General features: G+C 40.2%; 1 protein-coding gene across 7 annotated transcripts in view; it reads left to right on the top strand.

Annotated features, from left to right (window-relative positions):
* si:dkey-23a13.11 overlaps nucleotides 1–10,956 on the top strand; it is a 33,420-nt gene extending 22,464 nt beyond the window's left edge. For 4 of the 7 annotated variants that reach the window (XM_073907943.1, XM_073907944.1, XM_073907946.1 and 1 more), the window contains 10 exons: nucleotides 460–747; nucleotides 1,101–1,376; nucleotides 1,454–1,768; nucleotides 1,856–2,134; nucleotides 2,250–2,501; nucleotides 2,893–3,138; nucleotides 3,228–3,335; nucleotides 8,321–8,380; nucleotides 10,289–10,348; nucleotides 10,533–10,956. In XM_073907943.1, coding sequence (XP_073764044.1) covers nucleotides 460–747; nucleotides 1,101–1,376; nucleotides 1,454–1,768; nucleotides 1,856–2,134; nucleotides 2,250–2,501; nucleotides 2,893–3,138; nucleotides 3,228–3,335; nucleotides 8,321–8,380; nucleotides 10,289–10,348; nucleotides 10,533–10,540 — 1,892 coding nt within the window. In that variant the 3' untranslated portion in view covers nucleotides 10,541–10,956. Of the gene's footprint in view, nucleotides 1–459; nucleotides 748–1,100; nucleotides 1,377–1,453; nucleotides 1,769–1,855; nucleotides 2,135–2,249; nucleotides 2,502–2,892; nucleotides 3,139–3,227; nucleotides 3,336–3,465; nucleotides 3,547–3,667; nucleotides 3,719–3,802; nucleotides 3,854–5,637; nucleotides 5,704–6,384; nucleotides 6,436–8,320; nucleotides 8,381–10,288; nucleotides 10,349–10,532 lie in introns of all 7 variants that reach the window. The other 3 variants (XM_073907945.1, XM_068222520.2, XM_068222519.2) reach the window with 2 other exon arrangements.
* The last annotated feature ends 1,033 nt before the right edge of the window (nucleotides 10,957–11,989 follow it).

The raw sequence follows: 11,989 nt of genomic DNA on the forward strand, positions 1-11,989 counted from the left end.
GTTTCCGGGCTGTAGCATTCGCATGTGTATGAATGGAAGTCTATAGGGAGAATAGTGCAGTGTGACCGCAGCTTAACACTCCGGAATGATTGATCATCTGGCAATAACTTATAATGTTGTTTTAACATAATGTCTCCATTCCCTCATTCAGGGGACAAGGGTTATGACAGTAAACCAAACCATATTGTGTAGTTATTAGTATTTTCTTAATTGTTTAAGAGAGCTGAATAAAGTTACATTCACTTGCAGTAAAATAAGAGCAACAGCTGCATGTTACACGGTGAAATACGTGTACGGTTTAGTACGGTGATGATATACTCACATAAAAGTCTGCATGATTAAAATCAACTCCACAATGTAGAAATAAAGCAGTAGCGTCCTCAAAAAACATGCAGATGAGAACAAATGACCACATAAAACTTATATATATGTCACTGTATGCTTTTCTATTCTTCTCAGCTTCACCCAGATCTACCGTGACTGTGACACCAGACAGTGCTGTATTCACTGGAGAAACATTCAATCTGAAGTGTGTGATTGAGTCTGATCACAGTGACTGGACATATGAGTGGTATGCAGACAGAAACCGTGTAAAGTTACAGTCTGATGGTCATTACACTGTAAACAGAGACACTCTCACTATCAGAGGAGCTGCTGAGTCTGATCAGGGTCAGTACTGGTGTAAAGGATTCATAGATGGAAGATCAGTCTCAACACAACCAACATCTGTTTATCTCACTGTTAAGGGTGAGTTGATTTATTATTTTCTTTCTGATTGTTTAATTTGTTACTGGTGCAGTGGTTTGCGCTGTCAGCCTGGGTCAGTTGGTATTTCTTTGTGGAGTTTGCATGTTCTCCATTTGTTTAATAACACAAGCAATGAACCGCCACAATAATCCCGTAAGTCCTCACATCTCCGTAATTGTTGAAACATATTTAAAACATCAAATGAACACTTATATTAATTATAACTAACAATATTATCATCTAAATAAATCAGTCCTACATCAGGCAGAACAATTTGCATATATAATGCCTTAGGTATTTCTCAGATGTATTCTGCTTTTTGAGGATCTGAATCTGTTCTTGGTCTCCTGCAGATTTAAAGCCAAAGCCTGAACTCAGATCAGATCCTGCAGGACCTGCACTGACTGGAAACACAGTGACTTTGACCTGTAACACTGATCTGTCCACCGGATGGGACTTTTACTGGTACAAAAACACACAAGAGTCTGAGATAAAGACGACAAGAACAAACTCCTACAGCATGAAGATTGATTCATTGTCTGATGGAGGCCAGTACTGGTGTAGAGCTGGAAGAGGAGAACCAGTCTATTACACACAATACAGTGATGAACTGACACTCAGTGTTACAGGTGAGAGAAAACACAGTGTTAACACAACCCTTTAAAACTCTAAATGAAAACCAAATTCAATAACTTTGTTTGTACAGAGAGTCCTAAAGCTGTGGCGATAATCCAGCCTGATGAACGTGTGTTCAGAGGAGAAACAGTCACTCTCAGATGTGATATAAAGTGGGGAGGAAACACTGAGTGGACATACAGATGGGAAATAGAGCAAACAGACCACTATAACAAATATTATAACCAGTATAATCAACATAAAAACAATGTGAGCCGGTGCTCAGCACAAGAGTTGAAGATCAGCCTTGTTGAGGTCTTTCACCGTGGTAATTACAGCTGTACAGGACAGATGAACACTCAGATCTCTCAGCGCAGTGATCCTGTTGCTCTGACTGTGTATTCAGGTGAGTGTGTGTGTGTGTGTGTGTTCAGTATTATCAGAGTCTGTATCTGGTCCTCTATGGCTCTTTAACTCCTCCTGTTTGGTTCAGATGAAGCTCAGGCAGCAGTGCAAGTGTCTCCACAGCCGTGGCTCACTGAAGGACACTCGGTGACTCTGATCTGTGAGGTTCCAGGCTCCTCTACAGGCTGGACGTTCAGCTGGTTCAGAGATGCTGATCATCTGTCAGACAGCAGCAGAGGAGCTGGAGGCTCTTACACTCTCAGTCCTGCTGCTCTACAGCACACAGGATTTTATACGTGCAGAGCAGAGAGAGGAGAACCAGCCTATTCCTCACAGAACAGCAGCGCACAGCCACTGTGGGTCACTGGTGAGGGAAATCAGCTTTCAGCAGCTGTAAGAGCTGTTGTTGATCTCGAATGTGCCAGTAGGTTTATGTCAGTGACAGCAGCAGTATATTTGTCTGCGTTTGCTCTCTGTCTCAGGTGTTTCTGCTTCAGTGCGTCTGGTGCTCAGGCCCAGCAGAAGTCAACACTTCTCCTCTGACTCTCTCTCTCTGAGCTGTGACTCTGCTGGATGGACAGTGAGAAGATACACACACACAAACACACAAGATTGTTCAGCACAAACAGGATCTACATGTGGGATCCAGTCTCTCAGCACATCTGACACTGGAGTTTACTGGTGTGAGTCTGACTCTGGAGAGAAACGCCATCCTCTGAACATCACTGTACATGGTGAGTCCTGTTACTGAGATCACAGCATCTACACACATTCACATCTCAATTACATACACAATTTCATGATACATTTTTTCAATTGTTAAATGACTCAAAACCCTACCAGTTAAAATAACTAATGCCTTTTGAGTCATTTAACCACTAATTCAGATAGTCTGTCCACATCTAAACTAACAGATTAAGATGCAAAGTGGACCTGATTTTATGCCAGAGATTAAAAGCCTGAAGACCAACACACTCAAGTCAACATTTAACTGTGTCTAATGCAGTTTTCTTATCTACACCTGACATTGCCTTGTCTTTTTGGACAACTGGACTACATGGGACTGTTGTTATGAATAGTTTAGCCATATAGTGAGACTAAACAGATGTGTGTTGTATTGTGTAGATGGTGCTGTGATTCTGGAGAGTTCTGCTGATCCTGTGATTGAGGGAGAAACTCTGACTCTACACTGTTTACATCGATCTACAAACTCCTCCATCCTCACAGCTGATTTATATAAAGACGGATCACTGATCCCGAATCAGACGACAGGAGAGATGAACATCCCTAGCTTCTCAAAGTCTGATGAGGGTTTTTACTACTGTAAAACAGAGAGAGGAGAGTCGCCGCACAGCTGGATCTCAGTCAGAGGTCTGGGAATAATTATTTATTATTATTTACCTCTAATATTATCATCCAGCATATACTTAATGTACACGTCTGGCATCTTCTCTCTTCAGCTTCAACTTCACTTTCTCTTCTGGTCATCTGTGTTTCTGTGGCATTGAGTGTTTTTTTGCTGCTCCTCATCTTACTGGTTCTGTTGCTGAGACACAAGGAGGAAAAAGGTGTGAAGGAATTCAGAACATGTTCGAAATGACTAATAAAACAAGCATGTAATGCATACAATTACCGTCAGATTATGTGCAAGAGTAATTGCTCTGAATACCTTAAAAATTTCATTTGTTTCTACTGTAGATCCACACTGTGGAGTTCAACAAACTTTGGAATCAAACCGATCTGGAGAATTTCAGACGCAAAACTCAACTCTACAGTCTTGTCTGCTCCATTATCACATTTAACACAACCTATTTAAAACATTTGAGTGTTGTCTGTTTTTTATTCAAGATAAACAGATGATCATCTTTTACCATCCAAATGTTTATTTGCTGTCTTGCAGGTTCTTACCACATTTATGATGATGTTAGCGCATTCAATAATGTAGAAGAAGGTTGAGTCTGAAACTTTTATAAATGTTCAATCTTTTATTTAGAAATAATAGATCATAATTGATTTACCTTGCCTTGACTTGTAGAGCCAGTGGAAGATGTGACACATTCAAAGAAAAAGATGCCCATATATGAAGGTAAAGAAAAAACCCCACCTGGAATCACCAGTCAGTCATGAACTAGTAACAATCTACATTTCTGTTTCATAAAAGAGCAAGTTATGATTTAGGATTCATGAGTAGTTATGATTATTTTTGCAGATGAAACCATGCCAGAGCAAAGTAACATTTTGTACTCAGAAGTTAGAACTAAAGTAAAGAAACTCAAAAGAAAAGGTGAATTTTATATTTTTTCCTATAAGTGAAGTTTATTTATAAACTAATTTTGAAAGGATCGCATGATTATAATTTGCCACAGCTGGTCAGGAATTAGCTAATCATGATCCTCCAATCATATAATTCCTAAGTTACTATAAATAACAACAGTTCATTCTACATCTATCTTCTTGAGGAAACCCCCCTTCTCCTCCATTTTCCTCAAAATTGGGAGGCACGATGGCCCAGTGGTAAGCACTGTTGCCACTCACACTTTATCTCAACCCGGGCTCATTGTGGAAGCGTAGCCCCGCGGACGTTTCTGCGGACCGTGATTTACGTCCTGGGAGGTACGTATTCGAGCGGTTTTTGTTTTCGCGGATCCGCGAGAGGCCGCTGTGCGAGCTTTTTCGCGTCTCGGGCGCCTCTCGGGAGCGTGCGCCATTCGCGCCCGCGCCGTTCTCGCACGAAAAGCCGCCGGATCGGCCGCCTTTCTCTTCCTCCTTCCCTAAACCCGAGCGACGGTTTGCAAAAGCCGTCCAGACAAAAAAAAAAAAAAAAAGCAAAAGCCCTTGTCTTTGATTTCGACCGCGTTTTCGGATACCGCCACGTTCTCGTCCTTATTTTTCGGATTTCGTTTTTCGTCTTACCTGATTTCCGGAATCTGCTGTTCCCCAGACTCGATCCTGGTCGTCGTCCACCGCGGCCGGCTCCTCCTCCTTCGCCGGGGCCTCCGCTCCGCCGACGCAACGCTGTGAGCTAAGCGGACAAACTGATTGCATCGGGAAAGCCCTCCACTCGGAGGCGAGCCGTCGAGCGCGAAGAGGAGGGGCGGAGCGACGCCACACCGCCCCGCAGCGTTCGCTCGAAAAAAACTAAACGCGCCCTTTATGTACCTCCGGCCACGTAAATCGCGGTCTCCAGAAACGTCCGCGGGGCTACGTTTCCAGAATGAGCTTGGGTTGCTTTATTTTGATGGTCTGTTGGATTAAGTTACATTTCATCTACATGCCAACTAATTCTTATTTTAAGTAGACTGTTAGGTTGGGGTTAGGGTTGGGGTTAGTGTATAAGTTGACTTGTACTTGCAGAGTTTCTTATAGTCAGTTAATATCTGCTGATACTGCTCCTTCAACAGACATTTAAGCAGACAATAAAGTGTTACCCTGTTGCCCCACAGCAAGAACACCTCCGGCTCTGGTGCTCGCCAGGCCTGTTAGTGTTTCTGTGCGGAGTTTGTATGTACTCCCCGTGTCTGCATGCGTGTTCCCCGGTTTCCTCCCACCGTGCAAAGATATGCATCATACATAACAGACAAAACCAAACAGACCCTTTGTCTAGCTCCCAGTATCAGTATCTATACTTCTTAAATCAGTTTACCATAGCCACTTCAGCCGGGGAGTTTTTGAGATCTTACTGAGCTCAATCTCCCTTCTTGCTCTGCGAACAAGGGTGGGGGTCCTGGGCTCGAGGATCCCTAGAGCTCAGGGCTCTCTCCTGGGACAGCATGCCAAACAAACTTAGGAGAAATCATCAGCCATGTGTGAACTCTTGAAAGTATATTCATTTCAGCACATTATGATCTGTCTGCATGCTTTTCTGTTCAGATTTTAATACTGCAGTGACCTACACAGAAATCAATGTAAAGGGCAAAAAGAAAACCACAGGCAAAGGTAAACCCTTAAGCTGTATCTAAACAATAGACTGTAAAAGATGTGGATGTAGTATCCTTGATGTTAAACATAGGTTTCTGAAGGGCGCAAATGAAACTACAAGTAGACGTGGCCAACCGTCGCCATTTTTTTTTTGGCGCCTCATCACATCGACTGGTGGTGACCAAAAAAAGGCAAAGAGATCGAGCTACAGACGCCTGCTAGCTTTTTGCTTGGATGTGCTTTTCTTTGGTAGAGACGCTTAATACTTTATTACTTCATAAAATTTTATAAGCAATTATTTATGAAGATTTATTAAAACAGCATTTTTTATTTTATTTTTTTTACAAATGCACTCACAACTGCTTTTGCCTAAAATAACAAGCCTGATGCTGCATTCACACTACGAGTAACTCACAGTGGCAAAGTAAAAAGTGACCGTTCATTTCAAAAGAGAGCGAATGACTTCCGGCGACCTGTATCTATGTAAGCTTTCTTAAGAGCAACTTATTTGAGCGACAGCCAGATGGGGGTGGGGGGGGCACTAACAGTTTCACCACCCATAGCGACAGTCAGCTACAAAGTGACTAGTGCGAATGACGAATGAGGCATGATCGTTTGTAATTGTACTTCAGAGATAATAAAACAAGCATGTACACATCAGAGTCAGATAAACAAGCTGGTGTTTTTTTTCCATTTCAGGTGCTGAATTTGCTGATGTTCTGATTGAAATGAAGTCTAAGGAAATACATGGTAAATAAAGAGATGTTCTGGAATGTTGTTACAGAACACGTGAAAATGAAGTATAGAAACTAATAGCACATATCATTATAAAGCCTCATGCACACTGGGATGTTTATCGCTTATGCCTCTATCGGCAGCATTTTCAAGACTTTTTTTTAACATTCATATCCAAGCAATTTTTTTTTCTGGTGATGAGCCGAGTGAATGTGCAAAATCATTCCCTGACATCATTTTTCCGAATGATGTGGCTGGAATGACGCGATTGTGTTTTGCATGATTGACGTGCTTAATGCGCATATCGCATGTTTCGTGTGAACCGCTCAAGTGTAAAACTCTGAACTTCAGCGGACATTCGCGCACCGTTAACCAATCAGGAGCTTGCTTTTGTGGAGGCGTGATTATGACGTAGCACCTTTTGTTGGTGTCCGGGGTAAATCCCCCTGCTGACACCGTCAGCAGTTCATCAAACTGGGCTCAGTCTGAAGCACCACGGAAAGCTTCCATTATCTCATATGAATAGAGCTCATATGAATCAACGCTGTTTTTCAGCCTTCATAAGGCACATAAACACAGTTATTCTCACAATAAAATCCATGTTTGCCATTTAGAAACGAAGCTACAGTCACCGGGCAGACAGAAGCCACGCCCATCAGGCGAAGCTGCATCTGTTGTGAAGTCAATTTGACGCATGAATGAAGCGAGTAAACTCAATGTTCACGCATCTATTTATGCAAGAATAGCGCGATGTATTCGCACGTACTGCATCTGATATGAAGACAGCAGTCGTTTTTAGCATATCTTTAAGCTAGTGCACGCCAAAACAGTGACAAATTTCACAGTTAGAAGATATAAAACTGATATAAACATGTAAATGCTTTAATTTTTACTTTCAAACAGGAGCTATTTCACAGCACAGAATATGCTGTTTTGAAAGTTTGTGGTCTGTCTCTGCCATGATCAATGGTTTTATTCAAGACACCTTATATTTCAGGTTCTCATCAAATCTTGACCAATCAAATGCTTTGTAGTCTCTGACATGCCCCGCCCCCTTTATAACGCTTCTTATTTGATGCACTTGAGCTCAACCACTTTCACTGGCAGAGTGGTGATAAAACAAAAAGCTATTGGCTGTTTTTTAAGGGGAGGAGCTACTATATGTCCAGCCCACTTTTCATGTTTCAGTTAAGATTACATGAAACATCGGATACAAAATGCATATTTCAAAGCACTTCACAGGACTTTTAAACGCAAGTGAAACTCAAGCCAAACCATTCTGGTGTACGTGGCTCCTAATATAACTTAATTAAAATAAAATTACTTAGAAATCAACCCATATTATGACTGAAACCATGATTTCCTGAGGACAACTTAGAGGCTGTGTGGACCAGGGGAGGCCAAGCTGGAGCACTTACTCTGGTCTCCCAGGGCTTTGCGAAGGTTGGGGAAATTTGAAATAGAACCAAAACAAACTACTACAATTGACTTACAATTGGCAATGAAAAAATAAATTACAACCAGCAAAGCCTGGGAAGTTTTAAATAAATAAAAAAACTTTTACAATCAAACTATCTGTCTTGAAGCACGATTGAAATCACTCCAAAGTAATTGGCGGGAAGTCACTTAATATTAGGAAATTGTCTGAAATACAACATCTGAACAGTGACTTTAGCAGTGGGAACCATAGTATACTATAAGCTGAATAATTGTCTCTGGTCTGTTGAATTATTTGAAAACAACATTGTGTTCAGTTTTTTTTTCTAATAATTCAACAGTAACATCACCTTGAGTGTGCATTATTTACTAATAATTCTACCTTTTGTTGTCAGCTGGTGCATACTCAGTGTAGTTACAGATGTAAGGTTTTATATTGATTCATTGTCTCTCTGTTGTTCAGGGATGAGCAGTGAGTCTGGAGACATAATATATTCTGAAGTAAAGCACAACGCAGATGGAGGTGAGAGAAGTCAGATTGGATTATTGCAACTTGAGAGAACTAGAAAAGTTCATTTTATTCAACTTCATTTACGATTTTGTTGGTTAGGTTAAAGGGCTTTACATTAACTTTTTTAATCACCGGCCACTGTGGCTAGTAGTTTTCCAATGTTACTAGCCACTCTGCATTTCACTAGCCACACTTTTGTTGTTGGGAAAATATATTTTATATGCATAAATTTGACATGCTAAAATTACTTGATTTAAATATTGTGTTATGTCTACATGTGTCCTCATTCATTTGACTTTTTGTGTGTCGAGTATCAGCTTGCTCAATGAGCATGACCAAACGGGTCATGGTTTCATAGTGTTATATTGCAATTAGTTTTTATTTCACATGACTTTTTTTAGAGCTCAAAATTAAAGATGTACCAAATTTATCTCTATAACCACACGAAACAATAATTATTTCTTAGCCACAAATTTTTAATGTGTCAACACAAGCAAAACATAGCTGTATGCTATACTTTTTATTTAACAAAACATTTCTTAAAAAAGAAAAAAAAGCAATTGACTTTTAAAAAATAACCATTGTCATGTATTAAAAATATGCACAGTAATCTGTCCTGGCTAAAGATCTCTCAGATCACCAGAAATGGAGAGTTCATCTCCCATTAAAGCAATATTGTAAAAAAAAAGATAATTAAACCATTTTAACAAAAATGAAAGCAAATAAAACCGTAAGCAAATGAAAGCAGGTGAAAACCCGTGTGTGATAATGAAAGAATGATCACATGCTCACGGTTAACTTTAGGCAATTTAATAATCTGTTCAAAGTGAAAGCAACCGGTGCTGCTAACAAAAAGACACATTTTGAGCTCTCAAAAACATCAGGACTGTGAGTACATGTTCATCACTTTTTGTTTAGTTTATCTGAAAGAGAACCGATAACAGTTGCGTTTCCAGAACCTGTTCCAGACACGATTGCTTCACGATTTGGGAGCGCGCACGCGTTTTAAAGCCTGATTTATACTTCTGCGTCAGGTGACCGGCGTAACCCACGGCGCAGGCAACGCGCGTGGCTGTGCATTTATACTTCTGCGCGCTGTCTCTGTTGGTCTGCATTAACACTTTCGAAACGCTAGTTGGCAGTGAGGTGTAAATGTTCCTCTGTGTCGAGTTTCTTCGCTGCTTTTTTGCTTTTCCTGAACACTTCCGGGATGTACAAGTGGCTCAAACTCGCTCATTTTGAGGCAGGAACCGGCGGACGTGCAACAACTTTAACTATGAGGTAAACACAGAACAAAATCTTCCATCTGGAGCTCCTTCACGGTACTCCACACTTGTAAACAATCGCTCGCGCCATTCGCGCGGCTCTCGGTCCCGCCCAGACTCGTCATCGCTACCAAGCCGACCAATCACAGAGCTTACACTACGTGTCGTTGCGACGTGTAGTTACATTTTTTGAGAGGTGCACGTCAGTGATGGCGACGGCCACGGTGAAGGGCTATGCGTCAGCGCCGTAGCATACGCCGCCGTTTGACGCAGAAGTATAAATCAGCCTTAAGAAGTCGCGTGCATCACATCAGCTGTTAGCGCGAGTGATGATCATTCTCTCATTCGGTATTCATTTGCTTTCTTTTGCTCGCGTGATCACAATTATTTTACTTCTCGATTATAAGATCACATTTGCACACATATTGGGTCATTCTTATATTGTCGAACCCTGCTTTTAGGAAAAATACAATAAAAAAAATATTTTCAAAGAGCCAAAGTGGCTAGCGGGATTGTCTGTCTGACCCGCCAAAACTGAAATCTACCCACATTTGGCGGGTGTTAATGTAAAGCCCACCCGCCCCCTAGTGGCTTGTGGGGAATATAAACTAATTTTTAATTTTTTTATTTTAGTGTTATCGTTTGCTTTCTGCAGGTGCTGATGCTGGAGGTGATGCAATATATGCTCAAGTTTTGAGTAAGAAGAAGAAAACACGTAAGATTATTAGTAGTATTTTTTACTTCAGAACATAATAGTAACTGACAAAATAATTTTACATTATCGGTCTGTTTAATGTGCAGTTACTTCTGATTATCAAGAGTTGTGATCTTAAAACTATATATCATCATGTTGTGTGTTATTGTCATTAATTACATTCATCTGCATGATGTTTTTAAAGGTCTGTGAGTGCAGTGATGAAAACAGACACCAGAAGAACACCAGCGCTCGCTTTGCTTTAGAAATTAATCTGAATGAACTGCTTCTGCACATGAATCACACATACAATACATATACAAGATAAACTGCATTTTAAGCATATATACCCTGTTTTTACTTATATGTTTTGTAAATTGTGTTTCCACTGACCATTTATGTTTTAAGGCAGATCTAATAAAATAGCTTTAATTATTTTATTGGTGCTGCACAAATATAATGTAAGCAGAAATTAGTTTTATACATGTAAATTCAATGAGACTGATAAAGATAATGATTATTTTTTACAGTAAATGTTTTCACATATATAATGCTTTTTCCATTCATTATATAAATTGCTTGAGTTAAAGTGTGAGTTTTTTGAAAAATAAACATATCTGTATTTTGAATTTTTTCTACCTCTGTTAAGCAGGTTGTTTTTACCAATATGTGCTGGTAGTAAAGCAGTTCGGCTAATTGAACTATTTTCGCTATTTCACAGGCTTTAAAATGTGAAAAAAAGTTGTATGTTAATTAAATTCATGTTTATTTTTATAGCGCTTTTACAATGTTGATTGTCAAAGAAGCTTCACACAGAAGTTCTAGAAAATTTAAACTGTGTCAGTCCAGTTTTCAGAGTTATAGTTCAGTTCAGTGTGGTTTAAATTCCCTGCTGGAAGTCCAAACACTGAAGAGCAAATCCATTGATGAGCAGCTCCACATGTCCCAAACCAAGCAAGCCAGTGGCGACATACTAGGACATTCTAATAAAAAGGTAAATAAAATTAAAAAAAATAAATACCTACATAACTCAAGTCAAAGTAGCTCCAATTCGCACTAAATACTCGGCTTATGCTAGTTTTGTTGAATAAAATCAGCAAACAATGAAAAAGAAATATGACAACGAGATGCTGAGAAACGTGTATTATTGTCGGCTAGTGAAGGAGTCGTTGATAATGGAGATTCATTCACAAACAAATCGCTCCCTCCATCAGTATAAGAAGTGAAAGCAGGAGAGGAGCTGTGTTTCAGGACATGATTAGATCAAATTTAACAGGGAGGGTGAATAGTACATTTCTGTACACACAAACACAAGCTTTTTGTCAGGAATGCTCATGCGGTCACTGATCCATCAATCTAGAAAAGTGATGTAAAATTATAATTTTCATAATTGAAATAAAAATAAAAATACTAACATCCAGGAAAACTTCCGATCATAGATATATGTGTATATGTGTATATCTCTGGCTCTGCCGCCCCCAAACCCCCCCGACCCCCTTGAAAACTGGGGGCCCCATCGGTGATCCCTGCAGGGGGGCCTCCGCATTTTGCGCTACGCCACTGCAAATAATCTTCACCAATTGGCGAAAGTGAAGAAAAAAAAAACCTTGAGAGAAACCAGACCCAGTTGGGCACGACCATTTTAATTTCTCCGCAGATGTA

The sequence above is a fragment of the Danio rerio genome, chromosome 7 (genome assembly GCF_049306965.1).
Source record: "Danio rerio strain Tuebingen ecotype United States chromosome 7, GRCz12tu, whole genome shotgun sequence".
NCBI classification, from domain to species: domain Eukaryota; kingdom Metazoa; phylum Chordata; class Actinopteri; order Cypriniformes; family Danionidae; genus Danio; species Danio rerio.